Source organism: Meles meles, chromosome 6 (assembly GCF_922984935.1).
Source record: "Meles meles chromosome 6, mMelMel3.1 paternal haplotype, whole genome shotgun sequence".
Taxonomy (NCBI): domain Eukaryota; kingdom Metazoa; phylum Chordata; class Mammalia; order Carnivora; family Mustelidae; genus Meles; species Meles meles.
The window spans coordinates 57180522-57194129 of NC_060071.1; the positions used below are offsets into that span (position 1 = coordinate 57180522).

The 13608-nt window shown below is 34.4% G+C and overlaps 1 protein-coding gene across 1 annotated transcript in view; it reads left to right on the plus strand.

Annotated features, from left to right (window-relative positions):
• The window catches only part of KATNBL1 (katanin regulatory subunit B1 like 1), a 38414-nt gene extending 26298 nt beyond the window's left edge, over window positions 1-12116 (plus strand). The window contains exons 3-10 of the mRNA XM_046008719.1: window positions 828-868; window positions 2436-2715; window positions 7403-7521; window positions 8461-8511; window positions 8596-8685; window positions 8995-9084; window positions 9862-9955; window positions 11446-12116. Coding sequence (XP_045864675.1) covers window positions 828-868; window positions 2436-2715; window positions 7403-7521; window positions 8461-8511; window positions 8596-8685; window positions 8995-9084; window positions 9862-9955; window positions 11446-11478 — 798 coding nt within the window. The 3' untranslated portion in view covers window positions 11479-12116. The remainder of the gene's footprint in view (window positions 1-827; window positions 869-2435; window positions 2716-7402; window positions 7522-8460; window positions 8512-8595; window positions 8686-8994; window positions 9085-9861; window positions 9956-11445) is intronic.
• Window positions 12117-13608: the final 1492 nt, after the last annotated feature.

Here is a 13608-nt window from a genome sequence, read left to right on the forward strand (position 1 = left end):
TTACAAACAAAGGAAATTTGTTTCTCACAATTCTGGGGCTGGGCAGAAGTACAAGATAAAAGCCCTAACCAGTTTGGTATCTGGTTAGAGCCTCTTTCCTGGCTTATAGTTGGCTGTCTTCTATGCTGTGTCCTCACATGGTAGAAAGGGCAAAGAGCTCCCTGGGGGCTCATTTATAAGGGCACTATTCCCATTCATGAGGGCATTATCCTCATGACCTAATCACCTCCTAATATCATTCATTTGGGGCATTAGGATTCAATGTGAATTTTGAGGAGACATGGTCATTCAGTACATCACAGATAGTTTAAACTGTTAAGTCTGTGGATAGTTTTGGTTAAATTATTTAAACAGTAGGAAGATGATAATTTGCTTAATCTCCCAGAATTAAGTGGAATTAATGAAATATTGAAAACTTTATATTCCAGAAACTCTAAAAACTTTACGGACAGTATGCTGTTTTAATATGATACCATTTGAATATTGTAGTTTAATTCTGAAGAGGACTCTCAGAGTCCTCTTTTTTGTTCACCATTGCAAGGCTCATTCATGCTGATATTTCTTTTAAACAATGTTAAAAGTCAATATGCTTATTAAGTACCGTGTAAGTAAAATATATGACTAGTGGCATGGAAAATAGGGAGATGGTTATGTTGGTTTGTCAAATATACCTACGCACAGTGGTGTTTAGCTACAGACCGAAACTGCTGCTTTAATCTCAAAAAGTTAACTATGGAATTTCAGATTTGTTGATATCGGTCACAGAATTTACATAGCTTCACAGAAGAACCTAAATATGCTGTTAACTATCTAGTTTTATTTTTCAGGTTAAGAAATCTCCAAAACAGTTGGCTGCTTACATAAATAGGTAAGGCTTCTTTAAAGTTTGTGGGAACCAGAAGTATTGAAAGTTCGGTAAGAATGAAAAAGAGGGGGAAAAAATAAGTCTTCTGTTTTATTATAATAAGTAACTTATTGTCAAATAACTCCATTGTGCCAGTCACAGTGGAAAACATATCAGTATTTCTCTAATCCTTACAGAATCCTAGTAGAAAGGTATCATTGCCCCCAATAGTTGATGAGAAAAACTAAAGATTTGTGATTTGTTCAGGGTCATACAGCTAGAAAGTGGTAAAAATGGCATTCATTCCCAGATCTTTTAAACTCTAAAAGCACTTTCTACTAAACTACTGGTTCTTAAAATGGATCTGAGACAGTGGGGTTCCCTTTCAGGTAGTTTATGAGGTCAAGACAATATTCATAACAATAACATTAATTCACCTTCCTCATTTTCACTCTTACAAATAGTTTTCCTGGGGCTACATGATATTTGATAGTAGATTGAATGCAGAAGCAGATATGAGAATCCAGCTGTCTTAACTAAATATTAGAGTTTTTGTACAAATGTAAAAAATGGTGCCATTCTTCTTACTATATTTTATTTTGGAAAATGGGGTTTTTTGAGCAAAATATTCTATGTTATTATGTAATAAGGTTATTATTTCTTAAAGAATCCGTAAGTTTCCTGCGTGGTACAGTAAATATCAGTAGATATTGCCCACTTAAAAAAATTCTTTTGAAACCTCAATTTTTAAGAGTTGCAAGGTATCCCGAGGCCAAAACATTTGAGAATCACCATATGAAACTGTGAGGTTTGCTCTGTTGTGTTTTATCTTCTGTAAACAAATTAAATATACTTAAGTTTAATCAAAATAAGTATTCTTGGGACACCTGGGTGCCTCCGTCAAGCATTTGCTTTGGGCTCAGGCCTGATCCTGGGGTCCTGGGATCAAGCTGCAGCAAGCACCCTGCTTAGAGGGGAATCTGCTTCTTCCTCTCCCTCAAATCCTCCCCGTACTCATGCTCTTACTCCCTCTCTTTGTCTCTTTCAAATGAAAAAATAAAAAAATCTCTAAAATATATATGTATACTCATATTTGCACAATTCAAATATATTTAATTTTTTAAAAAATCTAGTTATTATGCTTCTTGGTTTAATTTAGTATAAAGTATCCAGATGATTTGTAATTTTTCCTTTTTGTTTTCCTCTATGATCTAAGAGTTAACATTTTTAAAATTTACTTCTAATTTTAATGGATTGTGATCACAAAATGTGGCCTATTAAATCTTTCTGCCTAAAAAGTTGTAAAGGGGGGCGCCTGGGTGGCTCAGTGGGTTAAAGCCTCTGCCTTCAGCTCGGGTCATGATCCCAGGGTCCTGGGATCGAGCCCCCCCCCCCCAAATCGGGCTCTCTGCTCAGCAGGGAGCCTGCTTCCCTTCCTCTCTCTCTGCCTGCCTCTCTGCCTACGTGTGATCTCTGTCTGTCAAATAAATAAATTTTTAAAATCTTAAAAATAAAATAAAACTTAAAAAAAAAGTTGTAAAGGTTTTCATGTAGTTCCTTTTTCATTTAAGCAAATCAATTCTTCTTACAGAACAGTGGGACAAGCTGTGAAAAGCCCAGATAAACTACGTAAGGTGATCTATCGCAGAAAGAAAGTGCATCATCCTTTTCCAAATCCTTGTTACAGAAAAAAACAGTCCCCTAGAAGTGGGGGCTGTGACATGGCAAATAAAGAAAATGAACTGGCTTGTGCAGGTCACCTGCCTGAAAAATTACGCCATGATAGTCGAACATATTTGGTTAACTCCAGTGATTCTGGTTCTTCACAGACAGAAAGCCCATCATCAAAATATAGTGGGTTTTTTTCTGAGGTAAGTCATTTAAATGAACTTAATTTTAATCTTGTTATACTGCTCGCTTTTTTGTCATATTCTGCTAGCAGAGTCATTCATTGCCTGTTGAATTCAGACTGAGTGATTCTAATTCCCTGAGACAGTTTTCTAGATTAACCAAATTTGAATCAGTAGTTACTCCATTTCACTGAGTTAGTGATATCTGAGATAGAATGAAATGGTTGACAAGCTGCTATAAATATTCAGAATGGCAAGTTGGCCAGCAGAGTTTTAAAGGAAGGGAAAAGAAGAAATCTGTGCTAAAAAGTAGACCACTGAAGCCAGTTACCCAGGAACAAACATTTTTCTTGGCTCTCAGAATTGCCATTGGAAACTTTGTTCAGGCAAACCTGCTGAGGTTTGCTGCTCTTCTAGCTCAGGTGAAATTAGTTGTTTGAACAGGCTCAAGGGAATTTGGAGGAGGCAAGTTTGAAAGAAATATTCTAAAACTGGATTGTAATGATGGTTGTATAATTCTGTAAACTTATTAGAAATCATATTGCATACTTTCAGTTGGAGAGTTTTATGATAATAATGCCTCAAAATTTTTTTTAAAAAATGAGCATTTGAAGGAATAGTTTAGAAACATGAGTTTATATTATTATTATGTATTTATCATATATGTTGTAGAAAATGAACCCAAAGGAAGAAATTATTCATAATCTCAACATTTGGAAATAGCAGTATTAAATTTTTGACATATCTTTTCTCTTCATATTGTACATGTTGCTTGATTACCTGATATTTATGTTTAATAAATTTGGATTTTTCCCCATGTAATTAAATAATCCTTCTACAATTTTTTGATGGATACATAATGTTAATTTCTTTTACTATGATTTGCTAAACCTAGTATTGTTTCTATCTGGCATGACAGCTTGAAAAACATTTTCTATGGCATACAAACAGAAAAATATTTTTTTAAAGATTTATTTATTAAGAGAGTGCACATGTACAAATGAGGGAGGGGCGAAGGGAGAGGAAGAGAGAATCTCAGGTGGATTCCTGGCTGAGTGCAGAGCCCCACACAGGGCTCCATGTCACGAACTGAGATCATGACCTGAGGAGAAACCAAGAGTCTAAAGCTTAATCAACTTGAGCCACCGGGGCACCCCAGAAAAAAAAAAAAATTTTTTTAAGATTTCATTTATTTATTTGCCAGAAAGAGACACAGTGAGAGAGGGAACTCAAGCAGGGGGAGTGGGAGAAGGAGAAGCAGGCTTCCCGCCAAGCAGGGAGCCTCATGCGGCACTTGATCCCAGGACCCTGGGACCATGACCTGAGCTGAAGGCAGATGCTTAACAACTGAGCCACCCAGGCACCCCCCCAAAAAATTTTAATTAAAATGGTCATAGTGCATAGGTGAATGAAAATGAGCATCATGTTTAGAATAATAATTATGAGTAAGATGAAAGAAAGATGGAAATTTAAATGTTAAGTAAAACCATAATAAAATGATGCAAAAAAATTGTATTTGCCAGTGAATATGTTCTTACTTGTAAAAATAAGATCCTGGAGTAATAGAAAGTAATTCCAGGTGAAGTGAAGGAAGTGCATATAGAATCTGTGAGAAGAAAGGAAGTAGGGGGGCACTGGGTGGCTCAGTCACTTAAGTGTCTGACTTTTTGTTTCCATTCAGGTCGTGATCTCAGGATTATAAGATTGAGTCGTGGGTGGAGTCCACTTGGGATTCTCTCCCTGTTTCCTCTCCCTCCCCTTCTTCCCTTCCCTATGCATATGTGTATGCTTGCTCTCTCTCTCTAAAGTAAATAAATAAAATCTTAAAAAAAAAAAAAAGGAATCAGGGACTATTTGATTTAATAGTGAATTAATAGGGACCCTAGAGAATAGGATGTAACCAGACTTAGTGTTAAAGAGAATCACTCAGGCTAATTCATTCACAAATACTTTTTGAGGGCTCCCAACTCTGTAATGCATTCTGCAGGCTCTGAGGAATTACATTGGTAGATGAAAAACAGGCACTGCTCCTACTTTAATGTAGTTAGAGAAGTGACTAGGCCCAACACTAATCAAATAATCAAAGAAACTACATACCCTGAAGAAAAAGAACATACGATTATATAACCCAGAAATCTGGCCTAGATTGGGACCTAGGTTGGTTTGTCAGTTGATTTGAGGGAACAAATATTTCTGAGTGCAAATACCTTTAAAACAAACAAAAAAAAGCTTCAGTTGTACATTTGAATTAGTGCCATGGTGAGTCATTTTTTTCAAGGTCCCCCTTTTACTCGCTCTCATTTTGATTACTTTGCACTTGCACAAACCTTCCCTAACATGACAATTAATAAGTTAATTGATCTTTTTTTTTTTTTAAGATTTATGTATTTTGAGAGAGTGTGCATGTGCATGCAGTGGGGAAGAACAGAGGTAGAGAGAGTCTTAAGCAGACTCTGCGCTGTGTAGCCCAACACAGGGCTTGATCTCACAATTCTGATATTGTAACCTGAACCAAAACCAAGAGTTGGTCGCTTAACCAACTGTGCCACCCAGGAGCTCCTTATCTTTTGTTATTTCTTACCTTTTTTTTTACTGACTCACTAGTTTCTGCTCTAAAAACCTAAATCTAAAAGTGATAACATTATCTTGTCAAAATTCAAATACACATAACCTTTTGACCCAACAGTTCTATGCCTATGTATATATATACCCAAGAGAAGTGAAAACATATGTCCACGCAAACACTTATAAACAGATGTTCATAACATTCATAATAGCCTAAAGTGGAAACATTCCAAATGTCCTTCACCTGATGTATAGATAAATAAAGTGTCATATACTCATACAGTGGAATATTATTTGGCCATTATAAAGGAGTACAATACCAGTATATGCTATACCATGTATAAACCTTGAAAACATTATGCTGTGTGAAAGAAGCCATGTCAAAAAAGCCACATATTGGATAATTCAGTTTATATGAACTGTCCAGACTAGGTAAAGTCATAGAGACAAAAAGTAGATTAATGGTTGCCAGGGGCTAGAAAGAAGGGAGAATGGAGTTCAGGGTTTCTCTTAGGGGTGATGAAAATGTTGATTTTAAAATTCATTGTGGTGGGCGCCTGGGTAGCTCAGTGGGTTAAGCCGCTGCCTTCGGCTCAGGTCATGATCTCAGGGTCCTGGGATCGAGTTCCGCATCGGGCTCTCTGCTCAGCAGGGAGCCTGCTTCCCTCTCTCTCTCTCTCTGCCTGCTTCTCTATCTACTTGTGATCTCTCTCTGTCAAATAAATAAATAATAAAAATCTTTAAAAAAAAAATTGATTGTGGTGATGGTTGTACAATCCACAGATACACTAAAAACTACCAAATTATACATTTTAAGTGGTTACGTTTTATGGTATGTGAATTATACCTTAGTCTTTTATTTAAAAAAATCAATCTAGTTGTTCTGGTGCTAAAATTAATCTTACCAAAATGTATGTATAAGTGTACATATTTACATACATAAGGATGTTCACTGATGCATAGTTTTAATAGGGAAAAACCAGAATCAATCTAAATAAATTTTAGTATATAACAACTGGAGACTATATAATTATTTTTTAATTATGAGGTTGATCTATGCTTTGACATTAAAATCCTTATAATATATAAGTGAAAAATAAGGTTTTAAAAAACACAGCTATTATAATATTTTAATTTTGTATCTATAATTTGTCTGTCTAGAAATGATTTGGAAAGATGCATACCAGTCTGTTAACTTTGATTACTTCTGAGAAGTATTACTAGATTTTATCTGGGCAGATAGAGATTATTCACTTTTTCTTTGATATAGTTCTGTGCTATTTGAGCTTTTTACAATAGGAACATATTACCTTATTATATTAAAAAGTGACTGAATTTGAATACTGCTCATAGAACTGAATTTTTGTGGTTCCCTTCCCATGTTATTTAGTATATATTTACCTTTGCCTTTAATCCACAAAATAAATTAAATCCTAGGTTTGTAGGTGAGTTACAAATAATTTATTTTCCAAATTATTGAGATTTTAAAAGAAAATGGTAACAAATAAAAAGTACTGATAAAAAAATAAATAAGTGCTGGGGGCCTGGGTGGCTCGTTGGTTAAGCGTCTGCCTTCTGCTCAGGTCATGATCCCAAGGTCTTGGGATAGAGTCCCAAATTGGGTTCTCTGCTCGGCGGGAACCCTGCTTCTCTCTCTCCCACTCCCCCTGCTTGTGTTCCTGCTCTCATTATCTCTCTCTCCCTGTCAGATAAATAAATAAATAATCTTTAAACAAACAAAGTAAACAAGTCCTGGGTGCCTGAGTGGCTCAGTCTTTAAACGTCTGCCTTCGGCTCAGGACATGATCCCAGGGTTGTGGGATTGAACCCTACATGAGGCTCCCTGCTCATCGGGAAGCCTGTTTCTCCCTCTCCCACTCCTCCTGTTTGTCTTCCTGCTCTTGCAATTTCTCTCTGTCAAATAAATAAATAAAATATTTTAAAAAATAAATAAACATGTCCTAAATTTATTCAGATCATTTGTTTACTGTGTTCAACTGAAGCATTCCTTTTTTGGGGTCAGTAAAAGGAGTCACCTCTGTATAATTTTAAAACATGTCTACCAGAATAATTTAATTGGAAAAAGAAGGTTTCATGTCATGTTTCAGTGTGTTTTTTAACAAAGTAGATTACTGCCTTTCAGGTTTCTCAGGACCATGAAACAATGGCACAGGTTTTGTTCAGCAGGAATTTGAGATTGAATGTAGCTTTAACATTCTGGAGAAAGAGAAGTATAAGTGAACTTGTAGCTTATTTGGTGAGGTAAGTGTGACCTTTTATGCTTTTGTTCAGTTAAGTAATTTCCATGTTTTATCTTGAAGTGCCTCTTCTTTTTTGTATTATACCGGCTAAAATTCTTAACTTCCTGTATTTAGCTTCAATAGCAACAATATGGTTGGGTGGTTTGTTTTTTTTTTTTGCAACAATATTTAAATTATATTTATCACCAGTCTAAGAGTAGCCAAAATACAGAAAACCATCAGTTTCATCATTATTGAACAAAGCTATTACCTTCTCTAGGATTCTTATATGTAAAACTAAGAGATACCAGTTTGGGAGAAGTAACCTTTTAAAAATCCCCTTTGAGTCAAAATTTTAAGTATGGCTTTCCTCAGTATATTCAAGTCTCTTCTCAAACATCATCTTTTTTTTCCCCCCTTGAGAAGGGGGAAAGAGAGGGCAGGTGGGGAACGTGGGGATCATGGTGAGTGGGGGTGGCAAGCAGGCAGAGGGGGAGGGAAAGAGTCTTTGAGCATGCTCTTTGCTCAGAGCCCCACACGCGGCTAGATCTCATGTTCCTGAAATCATGACCTGAGCCAAAATCTAGAGTCGGATGCTTAACCTTCTGAGCCAACCAGGCATCCCAGTTCTCTATATTATCTTAATGAGGCCTTCCCTGACCACCTTGTTTAAAAATACATATTTCTTCACTCCCTGTCTCTCCTGTTTTATTTTTTTCCATACCACTTACTACCGTCAACTTGCTTTGTGTATTTTACTTTTTATCTGTCTCTGCCTTCTTCCACACCAGATCCCCACATACACTCTGAAATACAAGTACTGTCTCTTTGTTTACTGCTGCATCCCCAGCACCTGGCTCATCGTAGAGACTCAGATTATTTGCTGAATGAGTAAATTTCTCAAAAGCAGTGTGAAGGTTATATAAAGAAATCAGCACTCTAAGCAGTTTTGTACCCACAGGATAGAAGACCTTGGAGTTGTTGTCGATTGCCTTCCTGTGCTCACCAATAGGTAAAAATATTTTTCAGAAAAAAAGTAAGTTTAAAGAAGGACAAATGACTTGTTCTTATTTTTACAACTTAGTTTCTATTTTAGTTTACAGGAAGAAAAACAATACATCTCACTTGGCTGCTGTGTAGATTTGTTGCCTCTAGTAAAGTCCCTACTTAAAAGCAAGTTTGAAGAGTAAGTGCTAATGTGGCTCTCAATTCCTTTTTCTCTTTCAACATCCTTGATTTTGTTGTTTGTGAGTGCCTGTCACGAGACATGCATGGTTTCTGTTTCCAAGGAGTATATAGCCCAATTAAGAAAAGAATATGAACTGATTAAAGAGCAATTATAAAAGCATCTATAAGCAACTTAAACTACAGCTTTTTAAAGTACCAAAATGGGAAAAATCAGTGTGAATATGTGCTTTTTGAGGTGGGGGCAGAGTGTGTCTTTTTTGTAAAGGCTTTTGGGTGAAAACACTTGAATAACAAAATATCATTTCAGATATATAATAGTTGGTTTAAACTGGCTTCAAGCAGTCATAAAAAGGTGGTGGTCTGAACTGTCATCCAAAACAGAAATTATAAATGATGGGTGAGTATATCTTTAAAAATAAACTCAGTCTAATAAAATATTTTTTTTCAGGAAAGTGGTTTGATTAAGCTAGGGAGAAGAAAATTACATATGGAAGTTTAATTCCAGAGTCCAGTAACCAACCCCCTCTATCTCTTTCTCTGGCAGAATCTTATACCTCGTTTTAGGAGGAAAAAGCACAACAGTGGTTTAACCCTCATACCTGTTACAATGAGTAAGGGAGAAAAAAAAGAGATGGCTTTTGGTGGGTTGAGTATTGAGGCACAGGGATGGAAGCATCCTGTATTCTTTTTTTTTTTTTTTTTTTTTTTTAGCATCCTGTATTCTATAGGTCTTTTGACTACGTAAACATTAATCTGAGAATCCAATGTGGATGATCATAATTCTAAAAATTATACTATAATCATCATAATTTGAATATTGCCTTGATATAAAAATATATGGGTATTCTACAGATGAATCAGATTATCATGAAGCTGCAAAAAAATATCTCCCAACAGTCTTAAAAATTTTGTCTCTAGACTCTCAAAAATTTCCCACTTCCTACCCAAGGCCAGGTTGTCCAAATGCTGCTCCAAATGCCTAGTTTTCTTTCCTACTTTACCAAATAAGTAATCTTTAATTTCCATGATTGACAAGTAGTATTTTAAAGAGTTGCTTCATTTCAAATGGTACAATTTCTCCTGATAAATACTTGAAAATTTAGAACTGTGTTCATTAAGTGCTATTTACAAAGTCCGTGTTCTTATATTTGCATTCTTTTTTCTTTTCGCATAGAAATATTCAGATTTTAAAACAACAATTAAGTGGATTATGGGAACAAGAAAACCATCTTACTTTGGTTCCAGGATATACTGGTAATATAGCCAAGGTACTTAAAAAGTAATGCTTAAAATATCTAAAAATTTAAGCTTAATTGAATATTAGAAATCATATATTAGTATTATGCATTTATACCTGAAGTCTTTCAAATGTCCAATACAGTACTATTCTAATAAAACCTAAAATCAGTTTCATATTTACAAATGCTTAAGGTCCTCTGGATATGAATATGATTTTGGCAAGGAACACAGAAATTAGCCATTGAATGTGTTTCAGGTGCAACTGTGGAAGTGATGTGCTAGAGGGAATTTAATGAACTAGGTCCAATTAGAGAAAAGGTTAAGAAGGCATCCAAAAAGAGTGACACTCGGAAAGCAAGGGGTGAGGAATGTAACAAATGCTTTCAGGATATTATTTTTCACTTGGCTTTTGCTAATGTCATGCTTTCGAGACAGTAAATGTTCAGATCACAGCATGAATTTGACATTGTTCTTTATTTATTTTCTTAGCTGTTAAAGGAAAAGATATATTGGTAGTTTGGATTTTAATATTTAAACTCCAGAAAACATTGGTGGTTTAAATATAATTGCAGAAGGAAAAAATCACTATTAAAAAATATTTGCACCCTTTAACTGGGCATACTGCTATCATAAATGGGCATTAATCAGAAATATACAAGCATTGTTTAGTTTAAAATATACAGTATTCTAAGTAAGAGGTATTGTGGACTTAGTTGTGAAATTCTCCTTGGATACCTTCAAGAAAAGAAGCAAAAATGATGTATCAAACAAGTATGTGACTACTTATATAATTTTACTCTGTAGAATTCTTAATGATTAAAATCTTAAAAGCAAATATCAATTTCCCAGTTTTTTGTTGTCATTTTAGTTCTTTCAATAATGACGGGGAAATGAAGTAAAAGTTGATGGAAAATGAATATAGAGTATGTATTATATATTACCTTGTTCTGGAGGTACTGTGCATTCTTGTTAGTAGTACTGAAAATATATTGTCTCCTTAGAAATTTGCTTTCAATTACAATATTTTATAAAGAGAGAAACTTTATTATGACTCTAGATACTGTATTTATTATTGAAGACAGTATTGGGTGATTTTAAAAGTTCTGTGAAGTTTCTTAAATTATGATTAAACCTCTTTTACAGTGTTAAGCCCTCAATTGCAATTTTTCCAGGGTAGAAATCAGAAGGGGTGTCCTCAGGCTGGGCTGGAGTGTATATAGCACTAAAGGAATTGCTGGGAATGATTTAATGATTTTGCTTAGCTTTAAAAGCAGAGTTGTTTGATCACAGGAACCAGAACATTCACTCGGCACCTAACAAACATTTATTGAGCATGTGCCATCTGCTAGACACCGTGCTAACTGCAGCTAAAAAAGTTTAGTACAATACATTTTTTACTCTCAGAAGATCACAAGGAAGCTAAAGCAAATTAAATGATAAAAAGGGAGAAGAAAATGGGGTGTGCATGTGTGTATTTACTGTACCAGCTAATGAAATGTTTTTTGTTTTGTTTTCTAAGGATGTAGATGCTTATTTATTACAGTTGCATTGAGAGACTTCATCTACTAAAGAGCATTTGATTATTCAAAACGTCCCCAGACTAGATTTCAAAAAAAAAAAAAAAAGAAAAAAGAAAGTCTCACCTGAGAACTGTGAACTGTGGAAGAGATCAAAACCTTTTTTTCTTTTACTTTAAAAAGCCACATATGAAACCACTAATGAAACCCTAGCAATCTACTTCACATTGAAGTGGAAAAATATCCAAAAGGAACAGCTTCAACTTCAAAGAGGTGAAAATGCACTATGAAGATTGTTCGCCTTTGCTGCATTTGGGATTTATATGGTTATTTGGTAACATTGTTTAAGAACTACTGGGTCTTAATGCAGGCCTGCTTAAGAATATAATTTATACTATGTCAGAAAGAAGACAGGACTTACTACTAGGAATCACAAAAACCAATCATCGTGACTTTTGTGAAGATTGTGTTATATAAGAAAACACTTAAACGTGTGCAGCTATTTTCTTATTTTGAAAAGACTTTGCAAGTTTAAAATGTCATAGCAAATAATCAGTACTAAAAATTTGTCCATACTGAGATACTGTGTATACAAAATGCCTTAATTATTAATAAGCCAATGCATATGATACCAATATCTGTTTAAAAAATTAAAACCAGCCATGCTTCTGGCATGGTAAGATCATGGAATTAAATCAGGGGTTTCCACTCATGTAAAATCTTGTTGTTAAAACTATTCTCTACCATTTTAAAACTTGAGAATATTTTTAGTATCTCTGATTTTTCTTTTTGCCAGAATCATTGTGTCATGTATGTATGTGTTATTACTATATAAAAGGAAAAGGTGAATATGTATTTCTATGAATGCTTAACTAGAAATGTCCATGGAGTTGACTAATTTATATTCACTTTTTATTGTATATAGAATCCTAATATTTTCAGTTCTGTATCATTTAAGCTTTCTTCATTTGAGTAAATTCACTAAATATTTCTATTTTTTGCTTTTTAAAATTCTGCTTTTATATCAGTTCTAATTCTTTTTCACTACTGTTTTAAAGAATTACATACAGTGCTTTAGAACTGTTTACAGTTAGTGCTGACCTTGTGTTCTAAATTCCAACACTTTACATTACTACCTCCTCCAATGGTTGGTATGAAATGCCAGCAGACTGTATGAGGTCTTTTTTTTTTTTAATACCATTTTTAGTGTCAATGAACCCACTTCTGGAATGTCTTAACAGCTGCATATCTTATCTTGAAAGTGATAGGGATTCAAAATACCACTGTTGATGGTTTGTGCATCATCTCATCTTTATAACCCTGAGAGGCATCTGAGTAAAGATTTTTAGTAATTGAATTTGTCTCCAGTAATCCTACAAGCACTTGAATGTAAACCTTCATCATTAATCCAGTTAGCCACTACTGATGTGAATCCCAAGCAACTTTTTTGCTTTAAAAATGTTATCTTTCACTAAGTTCTGTTTTTTGTGTAGCTATATTTTATATAGCTACATATTCCTCACAGCAAACATCAATTTTAATAATTGGTTCTTTTCGTAAGTCTTTAGAATAATTTAAGATTACTGCATTTCTGTGATTTGAGAGTTGAGTTATTTAAGAAGTTGTTTTTCAGGAGGTGGGAATTTGAATAGTAAACCTGAGTCATCTCTGTGAAACCTTAAGATGATGAAATAGAACCTTTCTTTGTTCCTATTTCTTTAGTTATCACTGTCTTATCTAACACTTTGAACCAGTTAACTCAGTTGGAGCATGGTGCTAATGTGGCTAAGGATGGGAGTTCAATCCTTTTATAGGTCCATTAACTTTACACACGTACACAAAACTCTTCATAGCTACAGATTGCCACTTCTCGTAGGTATTTATCTCAAAATTCAGCTCTTAGTCACAGGGAAGGTGATGAGTATAGCTTAGCATAAGCCTTTCATCTCAAATGGAAAGACAGCTTAAATAATTGGTATATGTGATACTATAGACTTTTAATCTAATATTTAAATAAAACATAATAATAATGTAATATCTAAAATATGTGTCACTATAATTTTCTCTGGGTAAGACCATTTTCTAAATAGTATCTTTTAAAAATTAAATTTCAATAAATTAAGTTTCAGTAAAAATTAGGTACAAATACAAATAAAACATAGTAA